The sequence below is a fragment of the Streptopelia decaocto genome (assembly GCF_964273445.1).
Source record: "Streptopelia decaocto genome assembly, chromosome: 11".
Lineage (NCBI taxonomy): Eukaryota > Metazoa > Chordata > Aves > Columbiformes > Columbidae > Streptopelia > Streptopelia decaocto.
In genome coordinates, this window is record NC_138666.1 from 4,939,297 (window position 1) to 4,953,997 (window position 14,701).

Here is a 14,701-nt window from a genome sequence, read left to right on the forward strand (position 1 = left end):
GAAAAACCTTCCCCGTGTCACAGCTCATCACGCCCTTGCAGCACCTCGCCAAGTGCTGCTGGCACAGATGAGCGCTCGTCCAGGGTGGTGTTTCACATCAACTGGTTATGAAGTTTTGTAATTGTCTATTAATTTTGCTAAGCAAAACTTCCTGGAAAGTTTTTCAAATTCTACCTTTGTTATTTCACATCATCTGACCTTGTCATGGCCAAACATTAAGAATCAATAAGTTGTACTTGCAAAAAGCAACAAGGCACAGTTTTAAATCATTGAATATTGACTCATTTTATTAGTTACTTCATAATTTGTTTCAACCAAAAGACAATACACACAGCAGAAGTCTAATGCATCCATGTAAATGTTTACATCCGTTATGCTCCTCACTCACCTAAGACTCAGCATTTATTTAAATTTTTCACATCTCAAAAATAGGTCTGCAGGAGTTCAAATGCCACCAGGCTCCCTGCTCAAACGGCATGTTTTTATGTTAAATTTTGTTGGGTTTGTTGGGGTTTCATTTTGGGGTTGGGCGTGGTGTGGGATATTTTGTTTTTTAATCTTTTTTTAACACTATACTGTCGAGGAGGTGGGATGGGGCTCTATGTAAAATGTAAATTACAACATCGGGAAAGAAAAAGGAATATACAGGAATAGAGTGAAAGTTCAGAGGGAAGCAGTCCCATAGCTCCTTCCCTCATAGCCCCCAAGTAGAAAATGAACACATAGAAAGCGCACCAGCAGGTCTAAAAAAAAAAAAACTATCCATCTTTGCTGCTCCCTCCAGCAGCCAGTACCAGCCCGGGGAAGGCGCTGAGCCACCTTCCCAGCTGTTTCAGCATCTGCACAGTTACATACCCAAGGTACTGTATGGGTGGCAGTCCCCTCACTGCTATTGCTTCAAAAGGTTGTTCAAGGCCGTATTTGGTCCCCTCAAACCCCTGGATAAAGTCAAAGCTTAGGATCTTCTCATGTCTCCTCCTCTGTCAGGCCCACTACAGTCATTACTCTGTCATTTTTTGACTTAAAATACATTCACTTGAAAAAACAGACACGCAATCTCTCTCAGCTCCAAAGCCTCCTGCGCAGGTATCAGTAAGAGTAACCACGAAGTCTGTGTCTTGCTCCCTTTATGTTCCCCTTACACTGAACCAAGAACAATGTTGACCAGACCTGTAAGAACTGTTGTGTTCAGCTGGTGGAGAGACAGCTCACCCTGTCCTGAGCGCCCTGCTGTGAGAACACAAAGTGGCAGCACAGGGCTCAGGAGATGGACAAGCAGTGACATGTGGTCCGGCATGTACGGAGCGTGTGGAACCCATGTTAGTGTGAGAGCCCCGGCCTCAGCACGGGGAATGCTCCAAGGACAACAGGAACATGTGGGTGCTACAAAGGAGAACTTCATAGCCAAGGGATGGCCGCAAGCAAGATGCGTTTGAGATACGTGCACCACCTCCTTCAGCTCAACTAAGAAATATATGACAACGAATCTATTTCTCAAAACACAAACATTCTGTGCAAAGGCCACTGAAGGAGCCCAGAACACAGTAGGAATGCTCTACAAGCTTACCAGACAGAGCTGAGAACAAACCCAGCTGCTCTGGTGGACAGAAAACAAGCACAACAAGCTGTTCCCAACTATGCTGCAACAACCCAGCTGGGTGAAAGACCATTTACTTCTCTCTGCCCATCTAATCTCCTGCACCAGTGCCCTTTCACAGCAAAACCCAACAGAGATTGAGGTGTCCCAGCTTTCAGTACCAGGGACCATGCACAGTTCTGTGAGAACAGCGAAGGTTACAGGACGTTCAGGAACTAAGGCGAAGACTTTCCACCAGCTTCATACCTGGGACACCCTCAGAGCTCACTGGATGCCAGATTTAACATGCTCAGCCTTCAGCACTAAGGAGTTCGAGCTAGTGGGGTGATGAATAGTCACCACTGCAGTGAAAGCAACAAAGGTAAATGCTCAGCACCTACAAACGGACTTCGATTCAGCCATTTTCTGCAAGCCTGCCTGCTTCATGATGCTTCCTGCTGAAGCACAGCATCCATCTCACCGTTGATAGCCAAGGCATGACCCTACAGCAACCCAGAATTACTTTTAAGGAAATCATACATCATCATTCTGGATTTTATAACCCCATGCTGATGCTAGTTCCAGTAGAATAATAAAGCTCTTTGCTAACCCAAAGACTGAAACCTGTTTAATCAATATGGCAGCAAAAATGCCCTCCAAGAGAAGCTAAACTTATTCCACTACACACACCAGCACTTAAATCAGTGACAGCCCTACATTAAATTACTTAATGCAGTTAAAAGCAGACTGAACAACCTTTAGTGGCCTCCTGCTCCTGATTCGAGGGCAGAACAGGTCTTCATTTCTCGAAGTACGCTGTGCACCACTCTTGCAATGTTTTTATCCAGGACTGGAGCCCAGTGTTAGCACTTCTGCAGACACAAAAACCTGTGTCCAAGCTTGCCATCCGAGCACTGAACGATCATTATCTGGAAAGCCCTGTAACAGAAATACAGCAGATGTGCCACTCGTTTCTTTTGAGAAAACACTGGGTTGGGAGCTGGAGCACCTTCAGCTTAACAGCACACTCACGGACGAAGATCTAGGATATCATCCCCTCTCCCTCCCTGAAGAGGGCTGAACATCTAAATACTTTTGTCACACTGTACATCGCCTCCACGAGAATTCACAGAACTCTGCCACCTCGACAACAGCTCGCACTAGGAAGCAGAACCAAACACAGGTTTCTGTCAGCTTAGAGGAGTACTGAACCTCACATCTTTGCATCCCAATACTCAAATGACTCCATTGAATCCACTAAAAAAACCCCAGTTTATTTACTTTCAGTCCAAACCTGAACTAGCACATTTCTCTGAAAGGGGAGCAAGGAGCAAACTACAAGGATCAATTAAGTAACAAAATGGGAAAAGGTCTCTTTAAACCGCATGGTCTTTATTTCAGTGCCAGTATTACAGATACAACACAAATATCCCAGTCAGAATTAACTCAAATGGAATCCAGGGGGTCTACAACAGGCTCTGGAAATTAAACTGAGAAGGTCTGGAATAACTGGGAAGAGCAACTTTGCAGCATAGTCTCTGATGAGTCTCCCAGCAGGAACAGAGCCCTCAAAGGCTGATCTACAAAATGGAATATGTCTTTTCTACCCATAAACCGCAACTAATGGGTTAAAAGGCTTTGAAACCATCTGTGGTAGAAAACCAGCTGCTCCTTGGATCTCTACATCTCTCATTCATCACCACACTTTCTGGTGAAGCTACAGAAGACTCTCTGTGAATCTGTATGGCTGTAGCTACTGATGGTAAGAAAGAAAATTCAAGTGTAATGTCTTCATTTCCAAGTACAGCACCAAAGCAATTTCACCAGCTCTCACCAGCACCTCTTTTCCTGCACTGTCCAGGGCTGCAGATGAACTCCCAAGGCCTCGCTTGCTCTTGGTATGTACCACGTAACTAAGAGGTGGGTGGATACAATAATGCACTGAATAGGACATAAGAAGCCTCCAGCCCCTTCAGACATAAGGGATACAAGAAGAAAGATGCAGGACAGCCTGACATCCCCAGAGTCCCCAATCAGAGCCCCAGATGAAAGTGCCTGAAGGAATCCAGCTAGTAATGAATGACAAAATGCCTTGCCCACCCCAGGGGAAAGAGACAGCAGAAAGAACAGGCAGCTGTTCGCTTGCTGCAGAGAGAAGAAAGTTTCCCTGCTAGAAATTCCAGACTTCTCTTCCAACCAGGCTGTGTTTCTTTGCGGGGGGGCCGGGGAGAGGAGGGGAGAGGAGAAGGAAACGCTGCTGGCTGTGAATGCACATGTGAGGGAGTGCACAGTAGCCTCCACAAGCCGCCAGCCTCATCAGCAGAGGAGAGGAGATTAGTCTTAACAGATATGCTTCAAAGTCAGCAATCACTTCAGGAAAAGTCCTCCTCATCAGCAGGTCTCATCTGTTCCCCATGCCCATGGTGCAGTTTGGGGGATTGCCCAGGATCACAACCTTCTTCCCAGTGTTCTTTTGATTGGGTGGGGTGAGAATAAGAATGGTGCCAGAGCCTCACTGCCAAGACTGAGGGGGGAAGTTGTTGACTTCTGCTAGATCCTGCATTGCCGAGCCCTTGTGATTATATGTCAACTTGATCCGCATACGTAGTTGTTGCTACAAGAGAAAAGGAAAAAAATAGAAACAAAACACAAATTCAGGTCTTTATTAAAGGTCAGTAAATCCTCCCATGTCCAGTTCCCCTCCCTTACCCAATCAATACAAAACACAGACCTTTCCTCACCACAAGAGCTTGCTGGAAGATGTGCGTGATAAACTATGACACTGCAGATTAACACTTAATCTGGTAGGACTGTAGTTCTCAGATCAGATACAAGCTCTAAGAAGAGCTATTGCACAGCTTCTACCCACATCTTTCTCTGCCTTGGCCCGGCTCTCACAAGCACAGAAGTCCTTAAGTACAAGGAAAACTGCCTTAAAATCCCAGCTAACAGGGGAAGAAAGCAGAAAGCAGATCTGGACTCTGCTGCTCTGCACTGACACTCAGGAGGACAGGTGTCATTTCCCATACTAGATGTCACTTGAAGCAGCAGCCTTGAAGCTTCAAGTATTGCATAGCTCAGTAGCACTGTGAAGGAATTAGCCTAAGAAAGACTAGAAACAGAAGCTCTAAGAACATTTCCTCTTGCTGTGAGTAAATGATGCAACAGCTCAGAAGTTGTTTTACACCATCATTTGGCTGTCATCCAGATAGGATGTGGCCCTTCGGAACAGCCAGAGCACAGCATGCTCCAGGCAGGTTCCCTACTCTCCTCACCCGCAAAGAACGTGTTTCCCAAAAACCCTAAAAGGAGAAGCAAAAAGTTGGCTATTTCTGGCTCTTTTCCTCATACCTACAGGGAAATACGCAAAAGGGACAGCAGAGGGAGGAAAGGAGGACAACGACTGCTCCAGCCAGCCTCAGGGTAAGGAAGCTGTGCTTTATCACTAATAGAGCAATAGAGCCAGTGCCAGTTCTTGTTCTGTTCGGTGTTGTTTCAGGAAACTGGCAATCACTTTCAATCCAGCATAATGACAGTCAATGTCCAGGTGAAGACTTTTCTACAACAGTGACAAGTCAAACAGCTGCTGCCTGAACAGCAAGGCTGTTCCAAGGTTGCCTCCCTCACAGCATCCCGGGTAACTGCACGATCTCAGGGACAGGGTTCTTGCAAAGCTGTACTCTCAAGGAGTAGCAATATAAAGGACAGTGAGAGGTGCAGAAATGCCTGAGGTGGAAGAGTTAAACAGCAGGGAAGAGATCAGGGTAGTAAAAGACTCTTTTGCACTTCTGTATTCTGAAGTGTTTGCAGGAATTCTGGTGTTCCGACAGGAAAGCGCACATTATCTGTGTGTACTTCACCTTGTGGGCCTCATCTGAGGTGGATGTATTGCAGTTTCTGGCACCTTACAGGAAAACTCCTATACCTTCCCAAGTTCAGAAAACAACTTTGAAGGTGATCTTTGAAAGATGCTCTACAGCACCACAGAGAAATTCATATCAGATGTATACAAGACAAACAGAATAATTAGTCTTGTGCCTTAATATAGGCAGAGGGGACCACACTACATGAAGATAAGGGGAGAGGCATGGAAACCATAAAACCTGTGCAGTACAAGACAGACATTTCAGTGAAATCTTGGGCTGGGATTTGAATATTTTTCTAATTTGCACATCGGTCTAGCAGCAACACTAAACAACTAGAGCAGTACATAAGTGTTAACCCATGAAAAATTTAAGATGGTTTGAGTTCTTAAGGATGTTTAAGATCTTAAGGGTGTCCCACAGATGAAGGAATATGTGATCTCAAGTTTCTTTTCCTTTCTGATGCCATATGAATATTTGCAAAGCCTCTTAAGGAGGACATGCTGGCCACGGCCCTCCCTCCCCTCAAGTCTGTTGTAACCCAGCCTTGAAGGCTGGCTCTGAAGGCTGTAAAACAAATAGAATTATGATTAAATTTCACCTAAAGATTCTTTCCATCAACTGTTTAAAACTACATTCATCACATTAAAAACAAATTACACCACTTGAGAAAAGAGACAATTTTGTTAAGATTATGTATCAAGCTACTTTTTGTGTAATAAGCATCTCAATAACACTGCTGCAGAGAGCAAGAATGAATGTTAAACGCATTTATATGGCAAGATGCTTGCCTTTCAGACATCACTTCTACAATACACAGGTACTGGGTTGAGGTCCCCTAGAAAGATCATCTAAAAACCTGTTTAACAACCACTCTGATGCAAAAGACATCCAAGAAGATAGCACAGCTGTGAATCTGTTTTAGCAGTATAACCAAATAATAGAAGGCCAAACCTGTGCCCAGGACCTCCCACCTTTTTCATAACTTTTTCCTAACCCTAACCAAACGGACTCATTAAAAACACATCATTCGCTACCACCACTCTGTGTCTCAGAGACACAACCCTAGCCGATTGCCACTAAATACGCAATTCCAATACAATATCTTTAATAACTGTTCTCAAAAATCACTCACCTTTTGTGGATTCAGGACTTTAATAACCTGTGTGATGGTCCCCGAGTTAAATGCAGGGATGACACTGCTGCTGGGAGACAGGAGCTGCAGCTGGAATGTCTGTAGAAAGGCCAAAGAGAAAACAATTTGATGCTTAATCAAGTAAGAACAAGAACATGAAGTGATTTGTTTGCACTGAGAGAAAGCAAGGGAAGCTAAGAGTTCAGTTCCTGGCTCTGAGAGCACATGTACAGCCACAATCAAGTTAAAAAACAAACAAAAGTCAGTTCTTCAATTCCCTGCCCATGAAGAATAAAATATTCACTGTCCCGCCTGCTTTCTGCACAAGATCCAGGTAGCACAAACACTGGGGTGAGGGTTTACTGCAGTGCATCAAGACCAGTAGTGAATTGTTTCAAGAGTCGCAGGCAGAGGAACAGCCAAGACCACTCAGCACACCTGTAACTTCACGAGGCTCATTCTTTCCCTAATTCCTTCCTACAGCAGGTATGAAGTCTATCTGAATTCAAATCAGAGCACTACTAATTCCTGGAAGTGAAACTCCCAGAAGTGAACATACTTCCCCAAAGCCAAAGAACATTCCAATCACACCCTGCTTAAATGGTCTGTCTCCCGTATTTTGTGCTGCACCTAAGTGTGAGGGGAGACAGCTCACTGCTTAAAGGAGGACCACCACTAATCACCGTATGGAGACTCATTTAAACTTTTACAAGCAGCTAATAGCTTCAAAAGGTTTGTTGTTTTTGTTTTTTTTTCATGTATTCAGAGCTGCAAGGAACATGGTATATTTCTTAGAAACTAAGAATAAAGATTAGTGTCTTCACTTTTTTTTTGACCCAACGTTTTTCTGCCTGTGGTTTAGTAACTCTCCTAGAAAGCAGTGATTTTAAACAAAATTCTGTTGAAGCTGAAGGAGTCCCATCTGATAGAAACCAGCATTGTATTGTGTTTATAACATTAACTTCAGATTAGAAAAAGTTGACCAAACTGAGCCCTAAGAGAACCTATTAACAGCCTTGTTTACAGTTCTGCAAGTTTCTGTCTACATTAAAGCACAGTTCAGGAGGTATTCGCAGCTGGGACCCTCAGCCTGTCACTGCAGTTGCCCTAAATGGCTCTACCTTTGGTACTGCAGCTTGGAAAACAAAATCTGTCATTTCCAGCTCTGTGCTGTTGGAGGCCTGTATCGTGATTACAGTGACGCTAGGGTTGGTGTTGGATCTCTCAAAGGTGAAGTCAATCTTCAGCCCATTCTTGTTGTATGCAGTAATTGAAGGGATTCCTGGAGAAAACCAAAAAGTAGCAGATTTACAGAATCATTCTCAATACCATAGAATGCATTTACTTTACCCCAGACATGAACTCTTCTGAAGATTAACACAACCCACTCCTCCTGCCCCAGCGTCTGTGCCACACTTCACTCCCCAAGCCCCCCTTTTTTCACTACCCCTTGTTTCTCTTCTGGTTGGGTGCTGTGGCACCTTAGGCTAAGGATTTACACGTCCCTAACCTGTAGCAATGTCATTGAAGATAGGCTGTGATGAAAGTCCATCAAGCAGGAATGGAGGCTGTGCTATCTGGGGTGCAGGAGCAGATACTGGAGAACCTACAAGAAATGTTGAAGTATTATTACTTAGCTGTCATGAAATGAAGAGTAAGTATTCCTTCTCCAAAGATTAACTGCTGCAAATCATATTGCTTTGCATTAAGCTCTACAAACCATCTGTGTTGTTATTGTCCCCTCTGTGCTTTCACTAAAAAGGACTGGCTCCTCTCAAGCTAGCAGGCATTCAAATGGAATCACTCTCTCACGTTTCCCAGTCCTCTCTGGAAAGGCTCACAGCAGTCCCAGGCTGAAGTGTAAAAATGCTGATGTCTCAGCAGCTAATCACACAGAGTCAACTTGTGACTTTATCATCTGTATGCTAATATGGATCTTTGTGAGAATAAGCATGAAGACTAGGACTTGACAGAAAGTGAGGAACTGGCCAGACCTCATCCCGCCCCCGCCCAGGACTGAGAATGTAGACTTTTAAGAGATGCATCCTGCTCACCCGTTAGGTTGAGGTCTCCCAGGAGGTCGAGGAGCTCCCCGCCAGCAGAGGCCGGCTTGCTTGTAGGTGCAGTGGGGATTACAGGTGTTATATCGCTTCCCCCCAACAAGTCCAACAAATCATTTGCCTAATGAGAGAGTGGATGTAATAGTTACATATTCAACTTCCTGCTACTCTCCCTTGCAAATGTAATGGATTCTACTTGCTCTCAGACCAACAGAGCTACTGGCCAGAGAGGTTCTTAGTTTGGCTATGGTCCCATGCCCCACGAGAGATCTAGTTTCCATGCTCCTGGCAGCACAGTGATAAAGACGGAGTTTGTGCACACTGAGACAGGCTGGGGAATATATGGCTTTACTGTTCTCGCCCTCCCCACAATGGCCTCTTCCACACAGCTGTTCTTGCCACTAGAGCCAGAGTCAAGAGATGATGCAATCATCACCAGGCCAGAACTAGCAAAGCAGAGTGGGGAAGGAGCTGGTCTCAGCTTACTGCTGGCAGTGGCCTTGTAGTGTGTCTGATGGGCAGTGGAAACTTATCCCAGATCGGTTTCCATTACCTGGCTAGCGGGCTGCGGTCCAGAGGGCGGAGGTTTGGTTTCCAGGACCGCTGGCTCTGTCTCTCCGTTGGTCTGTACAATCTCAGCAGGGCCGTTTGTGGTGACCTTCTCCATTACTGGCATTCTCTCAAGCAGGGCTGGCCTGAAAGAAGCTGACATAGTTATACTGTGCCATCTTCCTGGATTCCAGTCCAAGTACTCAGACAATCAGGACATGATATACATAGGGCAACCTGCCTTTTCAGTGCCAGTGCAGGGGACTGTAAGATTGGATGACAGCTAAAGGGGGTCAGAACCAATCCCTGGCATTCTGTGCCAGCGTAAATACATCAGTTGAGAGCCAGAAGCCAAAAAAGCCCTCCTGCCTTCCCTTTTCCCCTAGTACCTGACAGAGTTTCCACTGTGGTGCTAGGATAACAATCCCAAAGCAAAGATTAAATTATTGAGCAATGGTGGATTAACTGCAGACATGGAAGACTTGACTGCTCTGTTCCATATGCAGTTGAGTCAGAGTCAGCTCGTCTGACTTGTCTTTGCAGGAGGGCTAAGAACTTAGAACAGGTGACAAAATTGGAAAGGCAAATCACCATGCTCTCATTTAGCCAAATTGAATTTCCAAAGAGATTAAGTTCAGCCCTTGAAAGCACCCTCCCGAAATGATACAGAGACTGAAAAATACGCATGGGATCCAGAATCCTGACATCAAACAAAAAAGTCTGTAATAAAGAAAGGCCATTACCCTTGCAAATGAGCCACAAAAAATGCTGCATGTAACAGGGGTAGGACACACTGTCTATGCACCTTTTGGGCAGAAAAAGTGTTCCAATGCCAATAAACCCAACAATGGGCCACATTCTTGACCATGAACAAAATCTTAATGACCAGAAGCTATTAAGCATTGACCTTTACACTGTAAAGAAAACCAGAATATAGCAGGAGAAAAAATACAGGTGCTCTCTTGTAAAACTAAATGCAGTTCACAGACGTTTTTCTGAAGTACGGTGCTTCCCAAAACTGTGGATAGCATATACTGCCACCTGATCAAAAGCCAGCTGATCCGCAGACATTGCTGCCTGCAATGGCCAGTTCAGATCAATGGCCAGTTCAGATCAACCATGCTAGGTTTTTTTCAGCACATTCATAAGGCTTCATGTGAAGCCTTATACAGCTCACATGCCCTAGCTCATTAACATGGGTTTTCCAAGAACTGTTTGAGTTGCTGCATAGATACCACAGGAGGAGAGAAAAGAGGAAATCACAAAGATGTTGTGTCCTACACATAGTGAATAGGACAGTGCCCATAGGAAAAAGTGATTGTGAAGAGCCTTTGAAACAAAGTTTGGAGGCCCTTACAAACACAGGCAATATTTAGTCCAGTGGTACCCCGATTTTCTCTCTGTCCTCTCATCTAGACTATAAAATGGATGTTCCTTCATCCAATGGAATCTGATGGAAAGTTTTCAAGAGTGGATGAAGTTAATCGCCAGATAATGTTCTCCAATCTTATGATCACCACTGAACAGAATCTGTTGTGCTCCTACATATCAACAATTAACTATTGCACATAGCAGACTAACAACCATCCTGTAAAGAATTACAGCTTTAGTTATTGCAACACCGCATGGTTTTAACCTTCTCATAAAGCTATCACTTGAGCAAAGGAATGATGATCGGGACCTCTACATGGTAAGGTATAAGGAGGTTAACATGCTCACAAATTGCAAAAACAGCGGTGCTGAGGGGTGCGGTGAAATTGTATGCCTTTGCATGCAGAATTTGAGATTTTAAACAGATACTACAAGAAGATACAGTAAATTAAAGAGACGTTCTATATTAACAGTTGGAAGAATTACCTCAACTTCAGAGCATCGTTTAGGACAAGTCAATGGATCTCTGCATGTTTATTCCAAAGACATTTTAAAATCAGTTTGAACCTAACAACTGTGGTAATGCTAGCACAGTAAAAGCTACCTGCAGACACTCAGCTAGCAAATTTAAGGTTCGACACCTAGAAGTAAACCATTAGTCAAGCTCCAAGGAGGGCAAATGTTTTGGCAGAGAAACTCTCTGATCACAAAACAATCTCCCCAGATACATTAAGTTATTAAAACACTCACTAACCCTATAGATGAGGGAGGTGTTCTGGTTCCCCTGCAACACTACCAAAATCACCAGACAAAGCTCTCAAAGCACAAAGTGACATACCCAGGAGATCAGAGTAGACTACAATGATCCTTTTCAAACACCAAAATTCATCAGCACTTACCTCATGTGATCATATTTTTTGAAAAGTGCATTATATTCCACTGCCCTCTGCTGTAGCTCCACATCAATGCTGCTCCCATAAATGGAAACTACCTTCTTAATGCGACTGTGTGGGGGCAGGAGGGAAACAGAAAAAACACACACACCATGGAATTAGCAGCAATAAGCAAGAGATTAGCACGTGTCATCCAGAATACACTAGCTGGCCTCTGCTCAACAGGTGTCCTGTGTAACTCATTTCAAACAGTAGTCACTGCTGACTTCTGGAGCATGTGTGCAACATCCATTTTTGAACTGTCCGTTCACAAAAGCACCAGCTGCCACTTCCTAAGAAAGCTCAGCAACCCACACCAGGAAGCTACCCATAGGGAACAAGACTATTTTTCCCTCCATCATCTGAAAAGGGAACTGGAAAGAACAGTCCACTGAAAGTAAGGACTCATCTTCCCCATAAAGGGGTTTTCAAACAACAGGAACACAGATTCCCTCTACACAGTAGAGGACATCTACAGAAAACAGTACAAATCAGTGGAAGTCTTCCACCCTGCAAGCAATAGAGGACTGTAAAAGCCAACGAGTAACATGATGACTCTAGTAAACCGTGGAAGCAGAACATGTCCAGGGAATACAACCCTGAAGACAACCGATGACAGCATATTTGCAGCAAAGCCCTGGGCAGTACATGGTCCACAAGAACTCACTTGACAGTGCAGGTGAACCTCGTGGAAAGCTTCATGATGGCAGTGAGAGCATAGCCTCGTGTAACAGATGCAGACATATTAGAAATCAGGACGCTTTCTAAAATATCGAGAACTTCATCCTCCGTTACCTGAAAAAGGACAGAAGGGTTAGGCTGAGACAGAGAGAAGCCCTGCAGCAAGACTTCCAGGGCATGCTGTAAAAACCTGTCTCTTGCTTAATGGGTATGTTGTACCTCCTTGGCAACTTTGTGAGCCTACAGCATATCTTTACAGTGTAAGAGAGATGTATCTGGGTGGAGATCTTACTAGTTTTAAAATACAATTCCTCTTCCACACATCAAAGATCAGGTTTATCACCAAAATTGTTTGGATCATTGGGCTGAGGCAAACTGTCTGAGGTTCAACAAGGCAAGTGCCAGGTCCTGCACTTGGGTCACAACAACCCCATGAGCGCTCCAGGCTCGAGGAAGAGCAGCTGGGAAAGTGCCTGGCGGAAAAGGAGCTGGGGGTGTTGGTGACAGTGGCTGAACACGAGCCAGCGTGTGCCCAGGTGGCCAAGAGGCCACCAGCATCCTGGCTGGTATCAGCACTGGTGTGGCCAGCAGGACTAGAGAAGTGATTGTGCCACTGTACTCAGCGCTGGTGAGGCGCCACTTTGAATCCTGGGGGCAGTTTTGGGACCCTCACCATAAGAAGGACATTGAAATACTAGAGAGAGTGCAGAGGAGGGAACGGAGCTGGTGAGGGGCTGGAGCACAAGTGTGATGGGAGCGGCTGAGGGACCCGGGGGGTTCAGCTGGAGAACAGGAGCTGAGAGGAGACTTTCCGATCTCTGAACTGCCTGAAAGAAGGTTGTAGAATGGAGGGTGTTGGTCTCTTCTCCCAAGTAGCAAGTGACAGGACAAGAGGAAATGGCCTCAAGTTGTCCCAGAGGAGGTTTAGATCAGATATTAGGAAAAAATTCTTCCTGGAAAGGGTTGTCAGGCATTGGAACAGGCTGCCCAGGGAAGTGGTGGAGTCACCATCCCTGGAGGGATTTAAAAGGTGTTTAGATGAGGTTCTTGTGGACGTGGTTTATGGCTAAAGTTAGGTTATGGTTGGACTCTATGATCCTGAGGTTCTCTTCCAACCAAAATGATTCTATGAAAATACACAGCTAATACCCCAGGAGATAACCTGTGAGCTACGTCAGGACTGAAACCAACTGCAGCTGCAATCCTCACCGTGAGTGGTGACACAGCCCATGCCTGCAGCAAGGGAAGGAGATTCCTGTCCAGGGTTCATCACCATCATGGGCACCAGTGCTAAGTAATTGTTGCAAGCATTCCTCTCACACAGCCAGCGCCAAGCAGCCCAGCCTCAGCCAGGTACACAGTTGTTCTTTCCCAAGCTATACCTGTATTGGTTCCTCCTCTTCACACTGACCAGACACCAGAAGATCTCCATACTCTCCTATGCACCAAGAGGCCACTTGCACCAGCGGTTGCTGTTAGGAGAAGAAAAACCAGATGCCTCAGAGGTATATGGATGCCTGTATGACAAACTAAACCATCACCATTTCCCAGAGCAAGCTCAGCCCTCCACCCAGCCAAGGAAGTTCCCCACAGGAGAAGAAACAGGAATATTTGATTTGATCAATAAAACCATAACAGGAGAAAATAAAAAGAACATGAGCTTACAGAAGACACACCTCCTCTGCAACCTGTCCCTTGGAGCGAGACAGCGTGATGTTCACTTACCTTGAGATGCTTAGTAAACACGCTTATTGCAGTACAACAAGGAAATTGAAGTTGGTCATGTTTGGTATTACCTGGGAGTAATCACCAAGGATGGCTTTGTAGAGCCTCTGCACAGTGTAGGCATGCATCTCCACACTATTAGTTATTAGCTGAATCAGATTGGGAACAGCATCATCACGAACGTAACTCCCTGCCTGCAAGAACAATTGTGTATTTAAGAGACAAAAGTAGCTAGATTTCGCTATCTGACTTCTCAGTAATGTCCAGTATCTGCAGATATCCTTCACAAAGCCACCTGATGTGCATGGAAATTTAAAAAACAAAAAATACATATATATATATATATTTTTAAAATACAGATATATATAAAAAAAAAAAAATCAATCTCATCCCCAAGCACTTTATAGTTGATTTTGAGCAGGCTCATGTGGGCAGAAGTACAGGACAGTACATTTGCTCAATGAACCCAACTATACCCAGAGAAATCTATCCTACAGATATCCCAAAATTGTCAAGTGTGGACATAAGAAGCCTGTGCTACAGAAGGAACAAAAAGCAACACAGAAAACTCGTCTGTTCAATGGAAGGTTTTAAGGTAAAAGCCACCCTGGGGGCAGAACCCAGCTTGTTCAATCGCTTGTTCAAAGCCAGATCCTATGCCAAATAAGCACAGGACTCAGGAACTTGCCAAAATATCACTCTGTGAGGTTTCTGATAGGACACAGACCTCAGAGGGAAAAGTCCACTTTAAGGCCAGGAAAGTATGTGGGGCAGTACACAACCACACAGCTCTGGCACTGAAGGGAAGA

At 44.8% G+C, this 14,701-nt stretch overlaps 1 protein-coding gene across 5 annotated transcripts in view; it reads right to left on the reverse strand.

Annotated features, from left to right (window-relative positions):
- Positions 1-269: 269 nt before the first annotated feature.
- The window catches only part of AP1G1 (adaptor related protein complex 1 subunit gamma 1), a 43,646-nt gene continuing 29,214 nt past the window's right edge, over positions 270-14,701 (reverse strand). For all 5 annotated transcript variants that reach the window (XM_082062721.1, XM_082062722.1, XM_082062723.1 and 2 more), the window contains 10 exons: positions 13,964-14,086; positions 13,550-13,639; positions 12,154-12,281; positions 11,454-11,558; positions 9,188-9,329; positions 8,629-8,755; positions 8,085-8,180; positions 7,696-7,856; positions 6,575-6,673; positions 270-4,190 (listed from right to left, as the gene is read on the reverse strand). In XM_082062721.1, coding sequence (XP_081918847.1) covers positions 4,089-4,190; positions 6,575-6,673; positions 7,696-7,856; positions 8,085-8,180; positions 8,629-8,755; positions 9,188-9,329; positions 11,454-11,558; positions 12,154-12,281; positions 13,550-13,639; positions 13,964-14,086 — 1,173 coding nt within the window. In that variant the 3' untranslated portion in view covers positions 270-4,088. The remainder of the gene's footprint in view (positions 4,191-6,574; positions 6,674-7,695; positions 7,857-8,084; positions 8,181-8,628; positions 8,756-9,187; positions 9,330-11,453; positions 11,559-12,153; positions 12,282-13,549; positions 13,640-13,963; positions 14,087-14,701) is intronic.